The sequence below is a fragment of the Spermophilus citellus genome (assembly GCF_964194105.1).
Source record: "Spermophilus citellus genome assembly, chromosome: 6".
In the NCBI taxonomy this organism is placed as follows: domain Eukaryota; kingdom Metazoa; phylum Chordata; class Mammalia; order Rodentia; family Sciuridae; genus Spermophilus; species Spermophilus citellus.
Window position 1 is genome coordinate 34,624,589 of NC_138187.1, and position 21,268 is coordinate 34,645,856.

The 21,268-nt window shown below is 52.4% G+C and overlaps 1 protein-coding gene and 1 pseudogene across 2 annotated transcripts in view; one reads left to right on the forward strand and one right to left on the reverse strand.

The window, feature by feature from the left end:
- LOC308651222 (guanine nucleotide-binding protein subunit alpha-12-like) overlaps positions 1-5,774 on the forward strand; it is a gene marked incomplete at its 5' end in the record, with an annotated part of 101,849 nt that extends 96,075 nt beyond the window's left edge. The window contains 2 exons of the mRNA XM_081298174.1: positions 1,568-1,618; positions 2,785-5,774. Coding sequence (XP_081154300.1) covers positions 1,568-1,618; positions 2,785-3,354 — 621 coding nt within the window. The 3' untranslated portion in view covers positions 3,355-5,774. The remainder of the gene's footprint in view (positions 1-1,567; positions 1,619-2,784) is intronic.
- An 8,997-nt stretch (positions 5,775-14,771) lies between these two features.
- Positions 14,772-20,867, reverse strand: LOC308651223 (archaemetzincin-1-like; annotated as a pseudogene). Its single transcript has 5 exons — positions 20,828-20,867; positions 18,182-18,310; positions 17,823-17,991; positions 17,261-17,437; positions 14,772-15,566 (listed from the first exon to the last, which is right to left on the reverse strand). The product of its transcript is annotated as an archaemetzincin-1-like (transcript).
- Positions 20,868-21,268: the final 401 nt, after the last annotated feature.

The following is a 21,268-nucleotide window of genomic DNA, read 5'->3' on the forward strand; positions in this document are numbered from 1 at the left end:
TGGAGAGCATGGTGGGCACCATTGTGGCCAGCAGTGGCAGAGGGCCTGTGAGGTACAGGGTCTCCACACCTCCAAGATTCTGGTGAGAGGTAGGAGGGAGAAGAGAAGGGCATTTCAGGGAAGCAGGATGTCCTAATCAGGTGCACTGCGGTCCCTGCAGAGCTTTCTCACTGCCCAGCTGTTTCCTGTCCAAGCATGGGGGAGGCAGATTGCAAACAAAGCCAAGGACCAGAGCAGCCAGCAGAAGGGCTGTGCTGCCTCACTCTGTCGGATGATGGCTTCCTCTCATGCAAGGGTCTGGTGTGGGAGGGGAAGTGGGGGCAGGAGCCACCCTGCGTAGAGCCCTGGGCACCCCAGGAGGCACAGGGGTGGCTCTTCCCACTTTGGAGCAGCCTGTGTTCCAGGACCAGCAAGGAGGAAAATCGCCTTTACTGCTTATCATCAGTGCTGTAATGCCGGAAAGGGGCCTTCCCACCCCTTTAAACAAAACATTCTCTTGAGTCATCCTCACATTCTGGAGCAGAAGGCTGACTCTTCAGTAAAGGAAGTCACTCTTCTGCCTTTGGGCCATCCGAGACAGAGGAGCATAAGAAACTAACTTGAGAGCTGGTGGCTCCCATCGGTCCTCCCCCTTTTTCTTATGAAGTCACAAGCTGTAATCTGGTGCCTTTCCAGTGATCTTTCTTCCTTGGGAATCTAGAGTGTCGACTGGCCGAGTGTGTGGGTGACCTTGCCTCTTGTACACTTTGTGGGAAGGTGCACAGTGACCTGAACAGAGCAGCTCTTACACAAACCCCTCAAGGGACAGTGTGTGAAGCCCAGGCCTGCCTCACTGCCACCTAGCTTTCAGAGTGAGGTTCTGGTGAGATCTTTGTACCTGGGAGCACTCATTTCCGCCTTCTAAGAGAGGCCTTTGCTTGCCTGTTCACTTACTCCTTCCTCCAATAGCTCCACTGGAGCTAAAGCCAGCACTGGAATGTCCCTGAGCCCCCTTGTGCCTTGTGAGTGCCACTGCCCTAGACACTAAGCACATTCTGAAACAGAAAGTGGAGTGTCCTCAAGTGTGCCTCCAGCCATGGGACCTGGCCCAGTCCACAGGACTATCAATCCACCTCGGAAACCCAACCTAAAGGTGCTCCTTGTTCTGCACCAAGTCACAAAAGTGTGTGAAATAATATGGAACTGGAAAGACTGCCCCTTCTGTTCAGGGTTTACTGTCTTTAGAAACAATGTCTGGGTCCCTTGGGCCAAGTTTGTCAGAGACAGAACTGCAGACAGAACTAAGCTCCTGTCCCCCGCTGGCAGTGTGGCCTGGAGCAGGAGCATTCAAAACAGAGTTCGTATCTTGGGGCTAGAGCTGCAGAAACCGCATTGTTGTAGAAATTCTGTGGTTTTAATTTTAATTGTGTTTTTAATTTTAAAAATCACATGGATACTCTTTGTCTTTTTTACTTTGCTTTCCTGTCTGCACAGTGAAGTGTCCCTGCTGTTGCCTGTTTAGTCCTTTAATTTGCCAGTTGGGGTTCCTCCATTAAGACTGAGCCGCGAATGTTTTTCTCTGTGACAGGGTGAATCAGTGAAGTACTTCCTGGATAACCTGGACCGGATTGGCCAGCTGGTGAGTGACCACCCCGCAGGACTCTGCAGCCCAAAGCAAGCAACAAGGGCCCTGGCTATGCTGATGGGCCCGCACGTCCTGCCTGGGTCCTGTGACATTGACAGCACGTAATGTCATGCTCTAGCATAGATCTGTCCTATATAGAAAGACTCTAAAAATCATCACGATACCATTGTACTCCCGAAAAATTAGCAAGGATCCCTGTCGGCCAGTCTCCAGTCAGCCCTGAGATTTTCTCAGTCATCTCCTTAAGGTTTTCTTGGTGTTGTTTTTTTTTTATAGTTTGAATCAACATCCTAATATTATCCACCATCCCAGTTGATGTGATTAAATTTCTTTTAATCTATAGGTTTCTTCTCCCATCTTTTTTTTTTTTTTCCCCTTTTGATTTACTGGCTGAACTAACTGATCATCCATCCTGTAGGGTCTTAGTCTGGACTTCTCTGTCCCATCCCCCGTGTGGTTAATGATGCCTCCATCCCCTGTGAACTGTAGTTAGCCTCCAGGTCCAGGCCTGTTCACTTTCTGCCCAGTCCTGGGCTAGCTGTGTGGGTGGCAGTGTGCCCAAGTCACTGAAGGGCTTGTCACAGTGCAGGACCACAGTGGTTTAAGTAGCCACATTGTCTGTGGTGCCAAAGACTTCCAAGGGCTGGGTGTGGTTCAGTGGGACAGCACAGGCTTAGCACGTGCACAGCCTGGATTCCATCCCATCACCCAAAACAAAGGTTTTCAAGAAGAACACATCACATATACATCTGATTTCATTTCATAAATGCTATTGTAAAACCTAAATTAAATTAATTCATAGTAAGGTTTTAGAACTTTTATACTCTGGAATTTAAAAATATAAAAGATATCTATGATACAGGGGGAAAAAAAAGATAGTTTCCTCTCGAGAAGAAACTGGATGAGATTTTTCCCCCGGGGCCTGGCGGTAGGAGTTCTGATCATTCCTCCTCAGATTGATGAGACCCCATTCATTCTGAAATGAGGCATTTGATTCTTTCACCTTGTTTCACAGTAAGTTCATAACTCTGTAAATGAAACTTGCTTCTGTTATTTGGCTAAACTTCTTACAAAGTCCACGTAACTTTCTCTCCTTTTCCTTTTGCTGTGTTTTTGTTGTTATTTTCTCTTAAATGTCTCCCTCATCCTGTATTTTGCAGAACTACTTCCCTAGTAAGCAAGACATCTTGCTGGCCAGGAAGGCCACCAAGGGGATTGTGGAACATGACTTCGTTATTAAAAAAATCCCTTTTAAGATGGTGGATGTGGGTGGCCAGCGGTCCCAGCGCCAAAAGTGGTTCCAGTGCTTTGACGGGATCACATCAATCCTGTTCATGGTGTCCTCTAGCGAATACGACCAGGTCCTCATGGAGGACAGGCGCACCAACCGGCTGGTGGAATCCATGAACATCTTTGAGACCATCGTCAACAACAAGCTCTTCTTCAATGTCTCCATAATTCTTTTCCTCAATAAGATGGACCTCCTGGTGGAGAAGGTGAAGACAGTCAGCATCAAGAAGCACTTCCCAGATTTCAAGGGTGACCCTCACCGACTGGAGGACGTCCAGCGCTACCTGGTCCAGTGTTTTGACAGAAAGAGACGGAACCGCAGCAAGCCTCTGTTCCACCACTTCACCACTGCCATAGATACCGAGAACATCCGCTTCGTGTTCCATGCTGTGAAAGACACGATCCTGCAGGAGAACCTGAAGGACATCATGCTGCAGTGAGAGGAAGCCCCCTCGTGCCTTTCTGAGGCAGCCTGTGTGGCTGTTGGCACTTGTGGCCTGTGTGGTCCTGCAGGGCTTCTCAGATCCACGCCGTCGAATACCTGGCTCAAGAACGTTGGGCTCCAGCCCAGCCACGAGCTCTAGGCAAGAGGACGTGGGAACTCCATGTTAGCTACTGATTTGGAGACTAGTGAAACTACTGAAAATCCCAGTGCTCACTTTGGTGTTAATCTGCAGTACCTAATAACACAGCCTTCTTTTTATAGGAACTGCATTCCTTTCCTGACACAATTTAATTGAGGATGGTGTGTGCACACACATTCTCTCTTTAATGACTAAAACACAAAAACCAGCTGGCCTTGCACATGGCTTTTCTCTCTAACCTCTGAGTCTTCACTGAGACTAACCAAAAGCTTCGCCTCGTGGTAGCTTGTAGAGATGCATGCCAGTGCTGCTGGGCACAGTGCCTGCTGGCCCTCCATCTCTGGCGCAGGGTCTGAGTGCCACCTCCCAAGTGAACACACTGCCTTTAAAACGTGTGCCAATGTCCTAAGAGCCCCCAGGTTGAGCCGAGGATCTGTGTCAGGGTCCCCACTCCCTTCCATGGAGGACGAGGTTGAGAGCCATGGACCTGCCTTAATGCCCCAGCAGTAGTGTGGAGTGGGGGCAGCCCTGGGCCATGGCTGTCACTCCATCCACATGCTCACAGTGGTGCTTTTTTCTCCTTACCCTTCTTCCCCACGTAATGGCACAAAGACACATAAACCAAGTGGCCTTGCAGATGGCTTTTCCATCTTACTTGCAGGTCGTCTTCTGACCCAACATTTGCCAGCATGTGAGTTTCCTTCTTTGGGAAATAGTGGGGATCTTCTTCTCCTTCTGGAAGCTGGCAAAGGTACGAGCTGCAGCCGCAGCCTTTGATCCCGCTGCAGCTGCTCGGGGAGTTCTGTCAGCTGGCCCCGCTAAAGCCCACAGACCCTGCAGATGGCCTGTCCGACAGCATTTTGGGGCAGTGGCTTCTTTCCGCCTCATTCCTGGCGGGCCTCTAGCTCCTATGACTGTGCACACGGAGCAGCGAGTGCTCAGAGTGCACACTCGCCCAGCAGAAAGGCAGAAGACTGCCATGTTGACGGGCTGGTACATCTAAGGTGCCTCCCGGTGACTCACTGTGTTCAGAATGCCCTGTACTCCAAACTGCCCCTCCGAGCATCAGTCGGGGTGGGTTGGACAGCTTTTCTTGGCACTTAGAGCAAAGGTGAAAGTGGCACCAGCGTTGCTGGGGTTTACTAACATAGCTGAGAGCCCTGTCCCGACACCACGCTGCTCCTGACCGTGGTGTCCCTTTTGCCTCTCACGCTTGGCTCATTTCAGCAACCAGATAATATGAGTCTTCTGGCAGATGCTAAACCAGAAAGGGAGGGAAGGCCTGCTTGAATGTCCTGTTATCGCCACATTTCAATTATGATACCACATGAGACTCTCGCTTGTGGTGCTCAACAGTCTGTGTCAGAGTCTGCTGGGTTTGGGCTCTTTTCTTTAGCTGAAAAGAAATAGTTGCTTTTTTTGTGCTGCTTCCTATAACTCTTCAAGCTGAAAGGATGTGACCTCAGGGTCACATAGTGCACATGGCCTTATTTAAAGGAGATGAGTAGCCTTGGTAGGGCTCATCAGGATGGACTCAGGTCACATCTTCAGTTGGGCACAGTGAAGAAGGGCCTGGTCCATGGCACAGAGAGCTTTCCTTACCTTCTCAGTTCTCTGTGTGCCCCACGTCTATTAGGATTAAGAGCCAGGAGGGGAGCAAGCCATTCTCCACAATGTTGGGGTGCTCTCCCTGGCTCTGAAGGCTTCTGCCACCGTGGCTAGGGTAACCAGTGGCATCGCCATAGCCAGCCTGGGCAGCAAGAGCTCTTCCCTTCCAGCAATCAGTATGTGTGCCTGTCACTTTCAAACCTGGAAACATGTGAGTGATAGCACGGGCAACTTTGCTTCACTGAACAGAAAGTCATGGGTAGCCAGAGGCCAGGGTCCTCATGCAGCTCAGCCTCTGGCCAGGCACCTTGGCCACGGCCCCCGCTAGCTGAGCCTGGACGGCCTTCTCTTTCTAATGGGGGTGGATTAGGACGCCTTTAAGGACATCCCTACTCTGAACTCTGTGAAGTGTTGTCATTGGAGAAGGAGATAACTGTTTGCAAGGCCAAACTGAAATCATTTACAATTTTTCTACACATAGATTGTAGTTCTTTTTGTCTCCAAAACCTTAAGCTTTTGTATTTTTTTATTTTAATTTCACTGTTACCCTTGACTGTTGTCTTTTTTAATTGCAATGTCGAAGAAGCAGGAGGTATTCGTGCCTCATCTATTATTGCAAAAAATGTAACAATAAACTTCCTCAAAATAAGACATCTTCCTCATAATTCTGCTGTTTACACAAAAGAGCACATGTCGGTTTTTAACTGAAATATATATTTAACTCTTTCATTTGTAGAGAAATTGTTTCAAAGATTTTGAGCCATAGCTCTGTAATTTATAGAGATGTCTAGAATTTTTATTCTTGTGATTTTCCTACTTCTTTGACAAAAGAAAAATTTGTCAGAGTATTTTAATTCCAACATCAAAACATAATGTTGAAACAATCTGATTATCTGTGACTAACTTGAAAGTCCCTGAACACCTTATTAGTTATGCTCTAGGTTAGAGGCACTGGTTAGGACCAGTGGATGAGGACCAATCTGTCATGCACCAGTGGATGAGGACCAGCCTGTCACATACCCGTGGTGGCCTTTGCTGGCAGGGTCTGCCTTGAAGACCCTAGTCTCTAGAATTTGGTTAAAATAAATTCTAAGGTTTTTTTTGCTGAATATAAAATATCACTCAGCATTCAAAACCAACACTAGTTTTAATTTTTCAATCCCAGAAGTTCAGAGCAAATAACTCCCATCCTAATTTCATTTGAAGGTTGCTATTTATTAATCAGTTTTACTTCCACATCCCAAGTCTGGTACATAGGGGAGCAGCCATAAATGTTGCTCTGAACTAAAGCCTCTGGGCACAACTTTAAAGCATATAAAGGCAGCACATCAGAGTGAGACACCCTACTGTGCAAGATCTGGAAGCCCCAAGGGGAGGGATTTGATGACTGACTAGAGAAGCCCCAGAGAATGGCAGGGTGGGAGTATTGAGGTGGAACCCTGTGGGTGACCACTCACGAAGATGAACGCTGAGGTCATCAGTATGGTTCATAGCCAGAGCTTTCTTGTGCTCCAGACTCTACTATAACTGGCTCTCTGCTAATTGTCTCTTGCCCTAAAAGCAGGTTTCTAGAAAGAGGACTGGGGCTGCTGCTCAATGCCATTGTCTGTGTGTGGCCAGGTGTCTGGAACTGACCACAAGTGAGAAAAGCAGAAACTTCCCAGAGGGATTCCCTCCAGGAGCACACTGGGTCCTGGGCTGTCCAGGTGGCTGTGGGATGCACTTGGGCACTGCCCACGGCTGCCCAGATTCAAACATCATATATATGGATTCCTACTGTCCTGGGAGACTCAGATGCAAAGCCAGGGTTGAGGGCCATGAAAGTACACAGACTTGAGGTTCCTTCCAGGCTTGTAGAACTGTGATTAGCACAGTGAGGACTGCTACCTACCCAGCCTTCCCCTGGCTGTGGCCAGCAGCCTGCCTCGGGAGGAAGGTGGGTTTTCTTTTACTGGGTGTGACTATAGGAAACCCTTGCAAATAAGCAGTTTTCTGTGTGGGGCAGCCCTGCAGATTTTTGGTGCCATTCTCTCTAAAGAACCTCAGGTGTGCTTAGCAACTCAGATGTCAAGAATTGCAGTGACCTGTACCTCAGTATCAGAGCAGTAAGTCAGTTCTTGTGCCTCTCCTGCTCATACCAGCTGTCGGGCTGAAAAAGTTTCCCAGGTTCACCTGCATGTTGGCAGCCAAAAGCTCATCAGCCCCTGGGGGTAGGTGAAGGGTGCTGAACTGGGGGCCGGGGGCGGAGGGGGGGGGGCACTCACCTATACACACCATCACATGGGGAGTTCACCTGCAGGGTTCAACAGGCCTAGTTAAGAGAAACTTAGAGATAGATTTTCATGTGACTCTCTAGAACCTTGGAGAATTACCTTTGGACCTTATGCAAATTGATTTAAAGCATTCTAAACATCCTTCTTAACTCCATTAGAACTAAGTGAAACCAGTTGGCCTGTTACTGGCTGTGGCCCCAGGTGATCAGGAAGTTCAGTGTTGCTATGCCCAGACCCCATTCAGAACCACTTAGTCCTGAGCCCACTTTCTCAGTGCTCAGCTTGTCACCCATGGAGAGCAGCTGTGCCTGCTGGAAGCTTGAGGCCCCAGGCGTGGGATGAGATGGGGGTGGCATGTAGCTTTGGCACCTAAGCATTCATGACAGAACAGCAGGGAGCTGTCAGGAGTCTTAAGTGCTGAGCGCCTTGATGCTCTGCCTTGGGCTCCTCCCTGGGAAGCACCGATGTGCACCAGTACTGCCCAGACGGGGCCACTGCGCTGCGACAGGTAAAAAGTGTATTTCCTACCTTGGTGGTTAGTTAGCAGGTTCTGTAGATGTCATTTTGATAAATCTATTAAAAGTTTCCTTAAACGACATGTGTCTTCCTGATGGGTCGCCTCCCATCAAACAGCCAGTTGCCACCCCACAGGCTACTACCATACAGCGTGCCCCTGAATGTGACCATCCACTGACTGTGTCAGAGCCGAACAGTGACCTGGGTGGATCTTGAGTGCAGGTGTAGCTGGGTTCACAGGCTTTGGGGTAAATCTCCACCTTCAGTCTGATACTGCTCCTGAAGCAGAGGTCTCCGTGGCCTCACCGTGGACAGAGTGCATGTGTCAGGTGCACGCATGGGCAAGTGAGGTAAGTGGGTGCCCTTGCCCGGCTCTGACCCAGCCCCTCTCCTGTGTTTCCTTCGCTCTGCCGCCTTCCCCCCCCCCCAGGTGCTGACCACTCTCTTCCTCACGCCCTGGAGCAGAGTCACATCCTACCCGGTGTTTATTCAGCGAGAGTCAGCCATTTTTCAACTTAATAGCCCTCAGAAACACAGGCCTGTAGGTGTGGCGAAGTATGAGAAGTCAGCAGGACGGTTGGGCCGGCAGGGCCGAGGGGAAAATGCTACCAGTGACGAGAGCGCAAGCATATGAGGTCCCCCACCAAACACGCCCCTTTTTTGTTAAATCACATCAAAAGCCTCAACCCTGGCTCAGAAATATGGAAATGTGAGCACTGACGAAGTGACAGTTTAATGGGTTTTTCTAAGACCTCCAGCAAATGACTGAAGATGGGAGGCGCCTGCTGGTCACTCATGTATGGATGTCCATGGGGACACGTGGCCAGGGCTCCCAGCCCATCCTCAGCAGTACAACAAGAGCGACTCAGAGGAGGCCTTGCACAGGGACGAGTGGACCATCCACTGCTAAAAGCAGGAGGAATGGCACCTTGTAGAGGGAGGGACTCCTGTGGGAGCCTCGCATTCCAAACAGGAAGCACTGACTGAGCTGAGATGAGGACTTCTCCCATGTCACTTACACTTCTGATTTGGGCTTACTGCAGTATTGAGATGTGACAGGGAAGCACTCTAGAAAATCTGGATAACACAGAACATGCTGTGTGTCGGTCACCTGTGGTCTCAGTTCTGATTCCTGAATTTAGGTGGACTTAAGAACAGTGCCCTGTGAGCAGGCAAGCCGTCACCACAGGAGGCCTGTCACAGGCAGGTGCTGCAACCAGGGCAGGGGACTCCTCCTGGGACACCCGCCCCCGCCTTTCATGAGCACCTGTCCTGCTTGGGGTCCATGACTCTCAAGAGCCCCATGTAAAGTGACTGCTTCAGGGAGATGTGACGGGAAGGCAGCAGCAGCAGGAATGAGAGGGAACCCTTGACATTTAGACCGCTGCCCACACAGCCCCAGCAGCTTCCATTCTGTCCCTTCAGAGCTGGATGGTGCCATGCTGACAGCAGCCCTGCCCTGCCCTGCCCATCCACTAGAGGGACCTGTGGAGCCCCTGGTGCCGTAGGTCACTCCCAGGCCTGATCTCATTGAGAAAAACAAAATCTTCCATGTTTGCTCCGCCCTACTCCTCTCCTACTGCCCACTTGGACCGTGACTGGCACCCTCCACACCCCTGCCAGTCATCCCAGTGACCCCCAAGGAAAGTGTGCTTTCTCTTTACTGGGCCCCTCATGTGCTGTCCCCTCTTCCCAGGGGCCCCTTTGACAACCTCTGTTTCCTGGTCTCTGGGACTCCCTGTTTAACAAAACCAGGGCAACAGGCCTGTCCCATGAGGCCACGCTCCTCCAGGGCATCAGCACTGATGAGCTGACCTCAGGGACCTCCACCGCTGGGCCTGATTGGCCTCTGCACTGTGGGCCCAGCTGGGCGCTGACCACAGAGCAAGCCCAGTAAAAGCAGTTCCTCAGGTGAAAACAGCCAGTGCAGTCGAGAGTGGTCAGCAACATGGCCTTCCTGTAGGCAGGTGTTGGAAGAAACAGGAAGTCATGTTCCTGCTCCCCAAAGGCCACCTGAGGAGGAGTGGCTTCCAATTGACCCAAGCTGCTTTGCATGGCAGGTGGGTGTGTGTGCACATGGCCAAGAGTCATGGTCCTTGTGAGCTCCTGCTGACCACAGACCCATAAGAGCCCCAGAAACAAACTCACAGATGGTGGTAAAGTTCATAAAGAAACAGAAGGTGCATGTAGAGCATGGGGGCAAAGCGGGCAGACACGTCACCTTTGCCAAGAAGTAGCATTTGTGCTTCAACCAGAAAACCAGGCACCCTATGCCAGGAAGGGGCCTGGGTGGGACACAGTGTTAAGACAGCACATGCTGTGAGGGGTGGGACATTGTGGCTGGGGCCAGAGGAGGAACGGAGAGCCCAGGTGCAACGGCCTGGCCCATGTCAGAAAGTGAGTGTTCACTTGCAGGCCCAGGTGGTAGCATCTGGGGTGGCCTTGCTCATGGGCCTGGCTGCTCTCCTTTCTGGTTAATATGAAGAGCTGGGATCATCTGGGAGAGGGTCTGAGGATGGACAGGCTTGTAAGTTACCCTGGTGGAGCTGTTTCTTGCAGGAAGTGGGTCTTTGCAACCCACCAGTTTTTTTGTGAGTGTTCTGGTTGCCTCTGGCCATCACTAGGAGTCTGGGAGTCAGGGATTAACTGAAAACCCAGTAACTCCTAGATAATTCTTGGAAATTGGTTTTTAAATCAAACCCCTGGCTGAAGCTTACTTTTGTTGTCTTCTTACCAAGAAGCTAAGCTCAAAAATAAGCCTATTGGGAGCTGGGGTGGTGGCTCAGCAGTAAAGCACTCGCCTAGCACATGCAAGGCCCTGGGTTCTATCCTCAGCACCATATAAAAATAAATAAAGTAAAGGTACTGTGTCCAACTACAACTAAAAAAATAAATATTTTTTAAAAATAAGCCTCTTGTTTTGGGTTCTTGTGGATTGAGGTGATGCTGGGAGAGGAAAGGACAGTCAGCAATTCCCACTGGCTATCTGCATTTATTCTAGTAGCTTTCAAAAGCTGGGGTTCTTTACATGAGGCAGGGGGCTTTCCCTGATTCCTCAGTTACTCAGGAGTGTGTGTGTGTGTTTGGCAGCCTGTTGTTCTAAGGGCCATAAATTCCTTGGTTTTCATTGAAACCAAGTCCCTCTGTGTTTCTTCCATCTTTTGGGATCAGGCATATGGGGTCACAAAATAAAACCAGTTCTGGGAGCCACTCTGTGCAGGCCTCTCCCCGGACGGCACCTGTGTCCTTCCAGCCTGGCTGGAGCTGCTCCAGGGGAGCCGCAGAGAAAGCGATCTCCATCCTGCAGATCTGAGCACGTCCTCAGGAAACCCTGCTGCTCCATCCACTGGGTGGCAGCATCCTTCCTGGGGATTCACCCTCTTTCTAGAAGCAAGTCCACAGAGCCGCAGCACCCAGGGCTCTGTTGTGGTTGGCATCTTCACCTAAGAGCACTGCCATCCACCCCGTGTTCCTTGGGGACTTCCTGGTGACCTCAGGAACTGGCTCAGTGCTGGAGTGCAACCCCCAGATGCCTGTGCCACCCCGGCTCTGCTTCCTGCTCAGACACATCCAGTTTGCTTCCTTCCCTAAGGAGCCTGTGGAACATGGTGGGGAAACGAAGAGGTTCCCCCTGGGGCAAAGGAGCCTGAATTTGGTTCCATCACCACTGAGGCTTGGGCAGGTCACCAAGCTGCATCTCAGCCTCCACAGCCACAGAGCAGATGTCAACAATGACACGTGCCAACACTGTTTTGAGAATTGAGGGTGATGGGCGTGCAGCATCCCCTGGTCCTCAGAGGGACCCCCTAAGAGGTGGAGAATCAGCAGCTGATCCTTCTGAGGCTTGGTTGTCCCCGACCCTTGGGTCTGGAGAGTGGCTGGTCTTAGGATTGTGGGTAGACCTTCTATAGGTGGGCATATACCTTGAATGTTGTAGCATGCCCTTTGAACTTGGTGGGATCTAAATTTGAACAGAGCCTTGCCATTAGTTTTTTTTTTTTTTTTAAATAATGTTATTGTGGCTTTGGGGGAGTTTTGTTTTGTTTTGTTTTAGTTTAGTTTGGTACTAGGGATTGAACTCAGGAACCTCCACCACTGAGCCCCATCCCCAGCCCTATTTTGTACTGTATTTAGAGACAGGGTCTCACTGAGTTGCTTAACGCCTCACTTTTGCTGAAGCTGGCTTTGAACTCACGATCCTCCTGCCTCAGCCTCCCGAGCTGCTGGGGTTATTATGTTTTTTATACCTTTATTTAATTTATTTATATTTATTATATAAATAAATAATATAAAGGTATAAAAATAGAGGATTGAACCCAGTGCCTCACATAAGCAAGGCAAGTGCTCTACCACTGAGCCACACCACAGCCCCACCCTTAGTTTCTTGACTCAGCCAGTGCTTGTCTGTGCTTTAAGCCCTCTGGAGAGTTCTTTCATCTGTATCAGATGTCCCATGGGCTGGCTCACAGGACGGCACCCCTTTTTAGACTCAGCCCTGAAAATGGGGTGCAGAGCTACACTAGCTCTCCTGCTCTATGAGGGTTCCCACCATGGGCAGGAGTGAAATGCTTCTCCCCTCCTTGGATGGTGAGTCTGGGCTTTGGGTAGAAAGAGGGATCTGCTCCCTCTGTCTAGGGCCCCTCCAACTTGGTCCCTGGTCAAAACCTAGAGAAGTGCATGAGGAGCCAGGGGCTAGATGTTCTATGGAAGTGACATGTCGTGACCCTGAGCCTGGAAAGGTACATGTGGACCCAGGGCTCGATGTCCTAGTGACACAGGTGACGTGTCATGACCCCAAACTACTTAGTTCCTCTCAAGCGCCTCCAGCTTGACCAAGACGTGCCAGGCTCTTGGAGGATCTGCCAACCTGTCCTCATGCACCCCAGGGACCCCTGACAGAGCAGGTGAGGAGCAGCTGAGTCAGCTTGTGCGTTTCTTTGACATTTTAGACGCCATGGCCCCTGGACCCTGCAGACCACACCTGTCAACACCACAGCTGCGACATCTCCAGCACGAAAGTTTAGGAAGGTCCGTGAGCGCCACTCGGCTCCTCCTCTCCTTACCCTCCTCCCATGGTGACTGTCCCATTACCCTCCGCCTGTCAAGGACAGAACCTGGGCCAGTGTGTGAGGAGGGAAACATGGCAGAGGAAGCTGCTTTTCAAAACGTCCTCCCGACACCAGTCTTCAAAAGCCTCTGGGTGAAGCTTCTGGCTTTAGTGGTTTGCTGCCTCCCACCTCCACGTGCCCTCTTGGGACTCAAGAACAGTTGGGAGCCAAAGGCCAGGGGCCGATGACCCTGATGGCCTCCTGCCCTCCGTCCACACCTGGCTATTTGTCACCCACATTGAATCTTCCAACACTCCAGTAACTCGCCTCTTGCAGAGGACAAAAGAGTGGCAACAGGTAAGACCGTGTGGCAGGCATGATAGTGAAACCCAGGCCACCGACACTGACCAGGGCCAGCTTCTCACGGATGGCCACAGTGTTATTTCCCCAAGTGGTACGACCTTCCAGAAACTTGCCACACCTCCATTCAGAGGTGGTGTCTGTGTCCCTCCCAGGGACCTGCAGGGGCCTCAGTGACTGCCCAGCAGGGTGAGGCTCTGACATGAGGCTTAGATAGAGCCCCACCTGCCTTAGGAAGGCCACAGCTACCCAAGGAGCCTGGGCCTGATGGAGGGCTCCCAGGGCCTGGGCGTCGAGGCCCAGCTGTGCTCCCTGCTCGCAGACACAGGCAGCTGCATGAGCCGTAGCGTGAGTCCCTTCATCTCATTGCAAGGACAACCTGGACCATGGGACACCTGTATGAGATGGCAAGAATGGCCTGGGGGCCTGGGGAGGGTGCTGATACTGCCTCAGAGGTGTGACTTTGCTTCCCAGCTCAGATGGACTCGACCCTTTGCATTTTTCTGGGCCTGGGACCTGCCCTTTGCCCCACAGTAGTGTCACAGTCACAAGGCAGCTTCAGACTCCCTCTAGGTCTATATTTGTAGTTTTTTCTCAGAAACAATTCGAAACTGTCTAAGCTTCCTGTTCTTGCCTGTTTCCAGTGAGGAAAAGCCGGGACCCCATCTGCTTCACTCTGCAGGATCCTACTGTCTCAGGCTGGGACATTTGATAGTGATAAAAAGGTCACTTTGAGGAGGTGGGAATCAAATGAGGCAGGAGGACAGACTCAAGGCAAGGCCAGCCTTAGCAACTTAGAAAAACCTTAAGCAATTTAGTGAGGCCCCGTCTCAAATAAAATAGGGCTTGGGATGTGGCTCAGTGGTTAAGCACCCTTGGGTTCAATCCCTGGAACCAAAAAATGAAAGGGACACAGACAATGCCACGTGTGGACAGTGTCCTAAGCGCTCTCAGGAATGGGATAGAACTCAGCCAAGACGTCACCGAAGACATGAGCTGCACCCCACTGGCACCAGCACAGGCACCTGGTGGCCTAGTACAAACTGACCCCACATGGCACCACTGTGGCCTAGTGCCCACTATCAGCACAGCCACCTTGGTCACAAAACAGTCCCGAGAATGGGGCTGCAGTGTGTTTTCACCACTGAGTGACAGCAGGCGACCTCAGGGAATAAGGAGGCTCCACCCTCCTGCCCCTTAAACCTGCAGGTTAGACACCTGCCTTCCTGCAGTGTGGGTCCAAAAGGACAGACCCCCGTGAGTCTCAAGCTCAGAGACAAAACAAAACGAAACCCCACAGCTTCCACTTTGAGGGGACCCTGGAGCCCAGTTAGACTGGCCTGGATAACTTTTCAAGCTCCAACAGGAAGTAACCAGGGGAGCAGCAGGCCCAAAGCCCAGCCTGCAGGGAGAAGGCAAGCGCACAGCTCCCCCCTGGCCCTCAGTCCATGGTGGTGCCCAGGAGAGGGGCGGGGTGCTCCCCAGGCTGCAGGCTACTCCGCCATGGGGGTCCTGGGACCAGGCTGTGCTTTGGGGTGAGCAGTGGGCACAGGGACCCAAGGAGCCAGCTAGAAGCAGCCTCCTCAACTTCTGAGGGCTTCTGTTAGTGCTGCTGGGCTCACCATGCCCTTGGTGGCTGGACAGCAGTGGTCAGTTGGTCTCCTGGGGAGAGACGCCAGGCGCTGACTTTTCTGCAGGGACAGGCCATCTTGCTGCACTAACTCCCCCCCTCCCAGCGGCAGCGGGAGGACTCGGCCTTGGGGAGTCTGCGTGTGCTCAGCCGCCGCCTCAGGGAGAAGAGCTTGTCCCCCAGGGCCTTGCGCAGTCCTGCACTGTCCCTGACACAGGGCAGGTCTTGCCTGGTAGCCGGGAGTTGCCCTGTGAACATCTCCCACCGGTCCAGGGCATCCACGGCCCTGTCCACCTGCGCGAGCTCCTCCTCGGCCACTTCCCATTCCAGGGCCTGGATACATGTGGCCAGCCACCGTCCGTGCTCCTCGATGGCCTCCACAGGGCCCTCAAGCTTCGGCAGAGCCTCTGAGGCCACCAGGGAGCTCTGCCCATCCTCGGGTCCCTCAGGGAAGGCATGACTCCATGCGTCAGGGGTGAGGGGCTCTGACAGGCTGGTGACAGGCTCTGAGTCGCTCTCACAGCACATGCCAGAGTCTGCGCTGAAGGGTGGGGTGTCCTCCGACACAGACGGCTCTCCTGCCTCCTGGCAGGGCCACGAACCTGCTGCTGCCTGGGTCCAGGCGTGGAGTCTCTGCGAGGGAGAAACGGGCTGAGTTTTCTCTGGTGGGCACTTGTCTGGCCAGCGAGCAGCCCGAGGACCCAGCTGCATTCAGTCACCTTGAGGCCTGTGGCAAGCTGATGCCACCAGGGCCCTGCTGCCCAGCACTGCTGGGGACTGGAGTCCAGGCTGTGCCACAGCCAGACGTTCCAGGTCCCAGGAGCCTGCTGTTCGCGTTTCAGGAACTGGGCACCTCTTGCTAACCCAGCCCTTCCTCAAAACTGATGATTAAAGTCAGAAAATGTTAAGGCAAAAGAAACACTCAAAACACATCACTCCCTAAATGTTTCACCATGGCCTCCCATGACCTGTGCTCCTGAGGTCCCCTGTGTGTGCCATGTCTGCAGGATGGGCGTCACAATGAGCAGCACTTTCCAGCTCTGCTCAGTCAATCAGTGGGCACTGGCCGGCACCACAAAGCTGGGCTTTTTCTTTGAGCAGAGACACTGGCCCTGGGTGGCTCCATGGCTCTTAGAGTCCTTGGGCCATCCCAGGACATGTGGCAAATCTCCTGCATAGCTCCCCTCCTATTACAGTCATTGTCCTACCAGGTCCTTGAGCCCTGTCCTGAGGGGACGGGCTGCCCCCAAGGGCCCAGCCACTTCAGGGAGCATCATGGGAGGAGATGCTGCACCCACCACCTCAGCCCTCGGAGCTCACCCAGGGTCTGCTGAACACCACACCCCCGCCCTCAACTGGGTAAAGTTCTAAAAGTTCCCATCAGATGGTTGAATGAGCCCCAGATGAAGGACATAAGTGAGAAATCAAACCCTTTCACAGCCAGAGCTGTCTTCAATTCCCATTTCTCAGCCTCACCAGGACAATAAGAGCTGCCGCCAACCAAGCCCTTTGCCTGTGCCCCCGTGACTGGGCAGCTGGCCCATGCAGGGTGTCTCCACAAATGACAACCACACCAGCTGCCCCGTTCTGCAGCGACACAGGCTCCTGGCTCCCCACTAGGGAAGAGCCACACCCAGAGAGCTGTCCCTCTGTTCCCAGGGGAGTCAGTGCTATAATCTGAAAATACCTGGCCTCTACTTCAGGCCTCCAGCATCACAGGGGCCTGTTCTAATGCATCCAGGTGAGAACCAAGTGAGAACCCCATCCCACCAGGGAATTGTGACACCAGGGCAGGCTGAGAGCCACTACCCTGCCAGAAACCTGCCTGAGGAAGGGGCTCCCCAGAACCATAAGAGTCCGGCCTTAAACCCAGTGAAGTTCTGACAAGTTTTGGTTTTCAAATTGATAGGTCCTGTGCCTCCTTTGAAATTTTGTTTTCAGCCAGAAGTGGATTTAAAGAGAAATAAAGAGAGAGTGAAGTTTCTGAGTTTACAAACAAATCTTCCCATGGGGATAAGAAAGGGGACCGTGCTCCATGGCCATGCCACATTCCACCAGCAGAGGGCAGCATCCCCCTCGCCAGCACTGCCACAGGCAGGAGCTCCTGTTGAGGACTGGGTTAGTCTGGTTCCCTTTTCCTTCTAGTGACCCACAAGTCAGCCAAAGTGCCCCAAAGTGCTGGGTGCTTCCACTTGTCAAGCACCAGCTAAGGACTCGATATGCCATCAGGGAGACCTGTGAGGTCCTGGAGGATCAGGACACAGCACAGGTCCTCTGCCTGTGTGTGGCTTCCCCTGGGCCAAGTCGGGAGCCGGGGCAGCGCTCACCTTGTACCTCTCAGCGAGCCGGAAACCCAGGACGTGCTGCAGCTTCCTCAGGCAGATGGGGCAGAGGTCTGGGGGTCGCCGCAGGGCTTCATCCAGGCTGAGCGCCCCTTGCATGAGGCAGCGGAGCCAGCGGCAGCTCCCCAGGCCCAGGAGGTGGCAGCGTTCGTGGCATGTGACCTGAGGGAGAAGGCCACCAGCCTTGCCTCACAACCCTGCCCTCTACCCACAGACCCCCAACCCCTGGTGAGGACAGACTGCTGGCAAATGGTCCAAGCACACCTTTCCCTCTGGGGGCTCGGGGGAAGCCACATAGCATGGGGGCTTGGGAGCCAGGCAGATCGTAGGTCAGATCCCAGCTGTCCCCCAGAGCTATGTGGCCTTTGGCAAAACACTTGGCATCTCTGAGCCTCGATTTCCTCACTCCGTAAAGTGAGGGACTGACCTCTTCTGGACAATATAACTGGCCAGGCAGAAGGCTCAGCCAGAGCCCACTATGACCTTCCTCTGAGGACACATCCACAGCTGCCCAGCCACCCACCCTCTTCCTGTGCCCCATGCCCACCCTGAAGCACGTTCCACTCCCAGGGTGCTAAAGCACTGGTTCCTGCCTGTGTCCTGCAGCGGGGTCTCAGGGCCATTTGCCACTACCTCAAGCAGAGCTGGATCAAGGTCACTGAGCCCCACCTATGAGAATTCCCCTGAGAACCGGGTGAAGCTACAGATGCACCCTTCTGGGGAGAGGGAAGGACAAGGGGACTCAGTGGGCAGCCTCGGATGCAGGGAGCCCAGAGTGAAAGCAGCCCATCCTCTCTTGCAACCCAGGCATGGCCTGAGGATGAGCCAGTTCTGGGAGACCTTGCCCCTGGAGCAAGAGCACATGCCAGGCTCCCTCTAGGTGGAAATTGCAGGGCCCCAGCTCACCATGCCCTGGGAGGGACTTGCTGAAGGTGAAGCTCCAGGTCTCATGGGAGTACAGGTCAGACAGTGTGAGGCCCAGCACACACAGTGCATCATCTGGCTTGTTTTTCTTTAAGAAGGACAGGATACCATCTGGGAGGAGAGTGCTGGGGGTCAGGAGGTGGCTAGTGACTCATTTCCAGCTCCTGTTGAGGGCAGACTAATAAATGTGGAAATGGGGACATTATTCTGCATTATCGAGAGGGTCAAGTTCAGAGTGAAAGACCTGAGCTGCTGCACTACTGTTTTGGAGGATGGAGGAAGGGGCCACAAGCCAATGAATGAAGATGCCCAAAAAATTGGAAATGCAGACAGATTCCCCCCAAAGCTCGAGGAGGAATGAAGCCTCCCCACACCTTGACCTCAGCCCAGGGAGACTCCTGACCCACAGAACTGTAGGACCAGGTGTGTGGTCACTAGTCACAACAGTGATAAAGACTGACACTCCCCAGGAGTGTGGGCATGGACAGAGCTCAGGAAGCCAGGACACAACTAATGCAGAGCCCAAGGGAGGGAGAAAGAGTGACTAGGAAAGCCCGGAGGGGTCTCACTGTGACTGATGAATGGGATGGTGCTCAGAGTGACCAAACAGGAAGGAGCATACCACCAGAGGATTGGACCCTGCTCCCTGACCTAGGGAGGTAAGCCACCCCTCCCCTCAGCAGATAACAGTGAGATCACAGACACTATCCAAGACCTCCAGAGGGGAGCATTGGCTGCAGGGCCACTGAGAAATTCAGGGGCAGGACTGCTCCTTTTCTGTGACCAGGGATGGCTGTGTCAGACACACTCCCCCAAACTCAGACGATACACTAATGAGGAAGAACCTCCTGTCTGAACTATACCCCAGTAAACTTCAGATCCATCAGAAACCTACTGAGGAACCAGGAGGATTGGAGCTCAATGCAACAGAGCTGCGCTGCTCCTGAGATGAGGAGCCAGTGTGATCCTGGCTGCCAATCTGAGGTGCCGTATTCTGAGAGGGATGAAGACTGCATCCCTGAGGGACCTAGAGCTGCCCAGAGAAGGGTCACATCTTTGTCCCAGTGGGGCCTGGCAGAGGAAAAAGAAAATCCCCTCAAGAATACTATCATCCCGGGGTGTAGATATTTGTAAAGAATAATCTAAACTGGGTGGCACACTCCTATAATCCTACCTGCTTGGGAAGTTGAGAAAGGAGGATCACAAGTTTGAGCCCAAAATTTAAAATAAAAAGGATGAGCATGTAGCTCAGTGGTAGAGCACATCTGGGTTCAGTCCCAGTGCAAAAAGAAAAGGAAACAAAAACAAAGGATGGGAATTGCTGTAATATGAAACTCAGGGAGGCATGGACTTCTGCAGGGACACCAGAACCCTGTAAATTGACCAGGCAAGGCCCACTGGCATGGGTGGTAGGAGTAAGCATGTATCTCAGCTACAAAAAGTCAGGCTGGCTGAAACAGGAGTGTAGGCTCATGCTATGGAGAAGGGTTTGACAAGGCAGGGAAGGGCCTTGAAGGATGGGAGATAACCAGATGGCATACTAGAAGGACAGATGGACACAGACCAAGCATAGAGGCTGTGGGAGTGTTTGCAAGTTCCTCAGACCAACAGCCTTGGCCTTACCCTGCAGTTGTTAGAAATGCAGGTCCCAGGACCACCCCAGACTCATCTCAGCAAGATGCTGTGTGTCCACATGTTAGGGAGGAGTGCTCCTAAAGCTATAAGCAGGACAAGTGAAGAGAGGCTGACTCCACAGGATTAGTAGCAGATCCTCAGGTGTGGGCTGATGTAGAGCATGACCGTGATGCCAGCAGTGCTGATTCTGAGCAGTTAGGAAGGAGCTGTCATGGACCCCAGACGTGCCAACTAGCCTGCTTGGGGCAAAGCCAGTCTAAGCCCAACTTCCTCTAGTCACTGCCGGGATGCCAGCCTCAGGGGAAGGGCATGGCACACTAGTGTCTCAGATAGAAGCTTGTCATTCTTCTCCAAAGCCCAGCACATTTATGCCCAGCTGGACCACCTGCCCTTAGAATGCTGGAAGCACACTGGCCAGCCCACCGCTGATCCTCCTCATTCCCCGGCTGGGTCATTCTTGTGTTGTCTGATCTCTGACAATAAAGAGCCCTAGAGGACAGCAGCCATGCTGCAGGTTCCCAAGTCCTGCTCCCCACGTCCAATCCAGTCTCTTTCAATACAGTATCAGGCCAGGTAACCCTGAATTCAATCTCTGCTTCTACCAGTGTCCAGCTCTGATACATGCGCAGGTCAAGTGACTTCTCCCAGCCTTAATTTCCTTATCTGTGAAGTGGGCTGATCCTAAACTCAGCACCCCACACAGGAAGTGATCTTTGTAAAGCTCACTGCCCAGGGGCGTCACTCTGTAGTGTTCCTTTCTAGGATCTGTTCGTAGATGTCTGACCAGACAACAACTCCTCTTGAGAAGCCTGTGTGGCCATATTCTTCCTCCTGCATCAGCAGGGGAAGTCTCTTACCCACTGTCAGCCTCCACCTAAATCCTTCTGCTCTGCCAGGTCATTTCTGCACAAGACCCACTTCTTATGTGGAGCCCAAAACTGAAGGTGAAGATGTGTTCCTAGCAGCTAAGGGTGCCCTGGAGGAGGGACCTACCCAGTTCTCTCTGCCACATGCAACCCAACATCTTGGCCATGGTGATAGCTCTGAAAGAAAAACCTTCAAAAGAAGGTCCTAGCTGTGATCTGCAATCTCTCCCCTGTTAATTGTCTTAACAACTGCAGCTGCTGTGTACCAAAGTCTATCACTACCTGTTGCTGTACCTCTGTCAGTCAGTTAGGCCTTATGACTTAGAGCTGCAGATGCCACTGAATCCATGTACTTGTCCCAGAATAGCAAAGCAATAGCCAGGGTGAGCTGGAATACACCAGGGCCCACCCACATTGCCAACCACCTTCTGCTACCCCTAGCTAAGTGCAAGCAGATATCCCAGGGAATGTGTATCCACAGAGACCATAGCTCTCCAGAGCCTGCTATGACAAAATTGGCTTGAGGCACAGTGAGGCAATACTGAGGCAAGCCAGAGGATGCCAACCT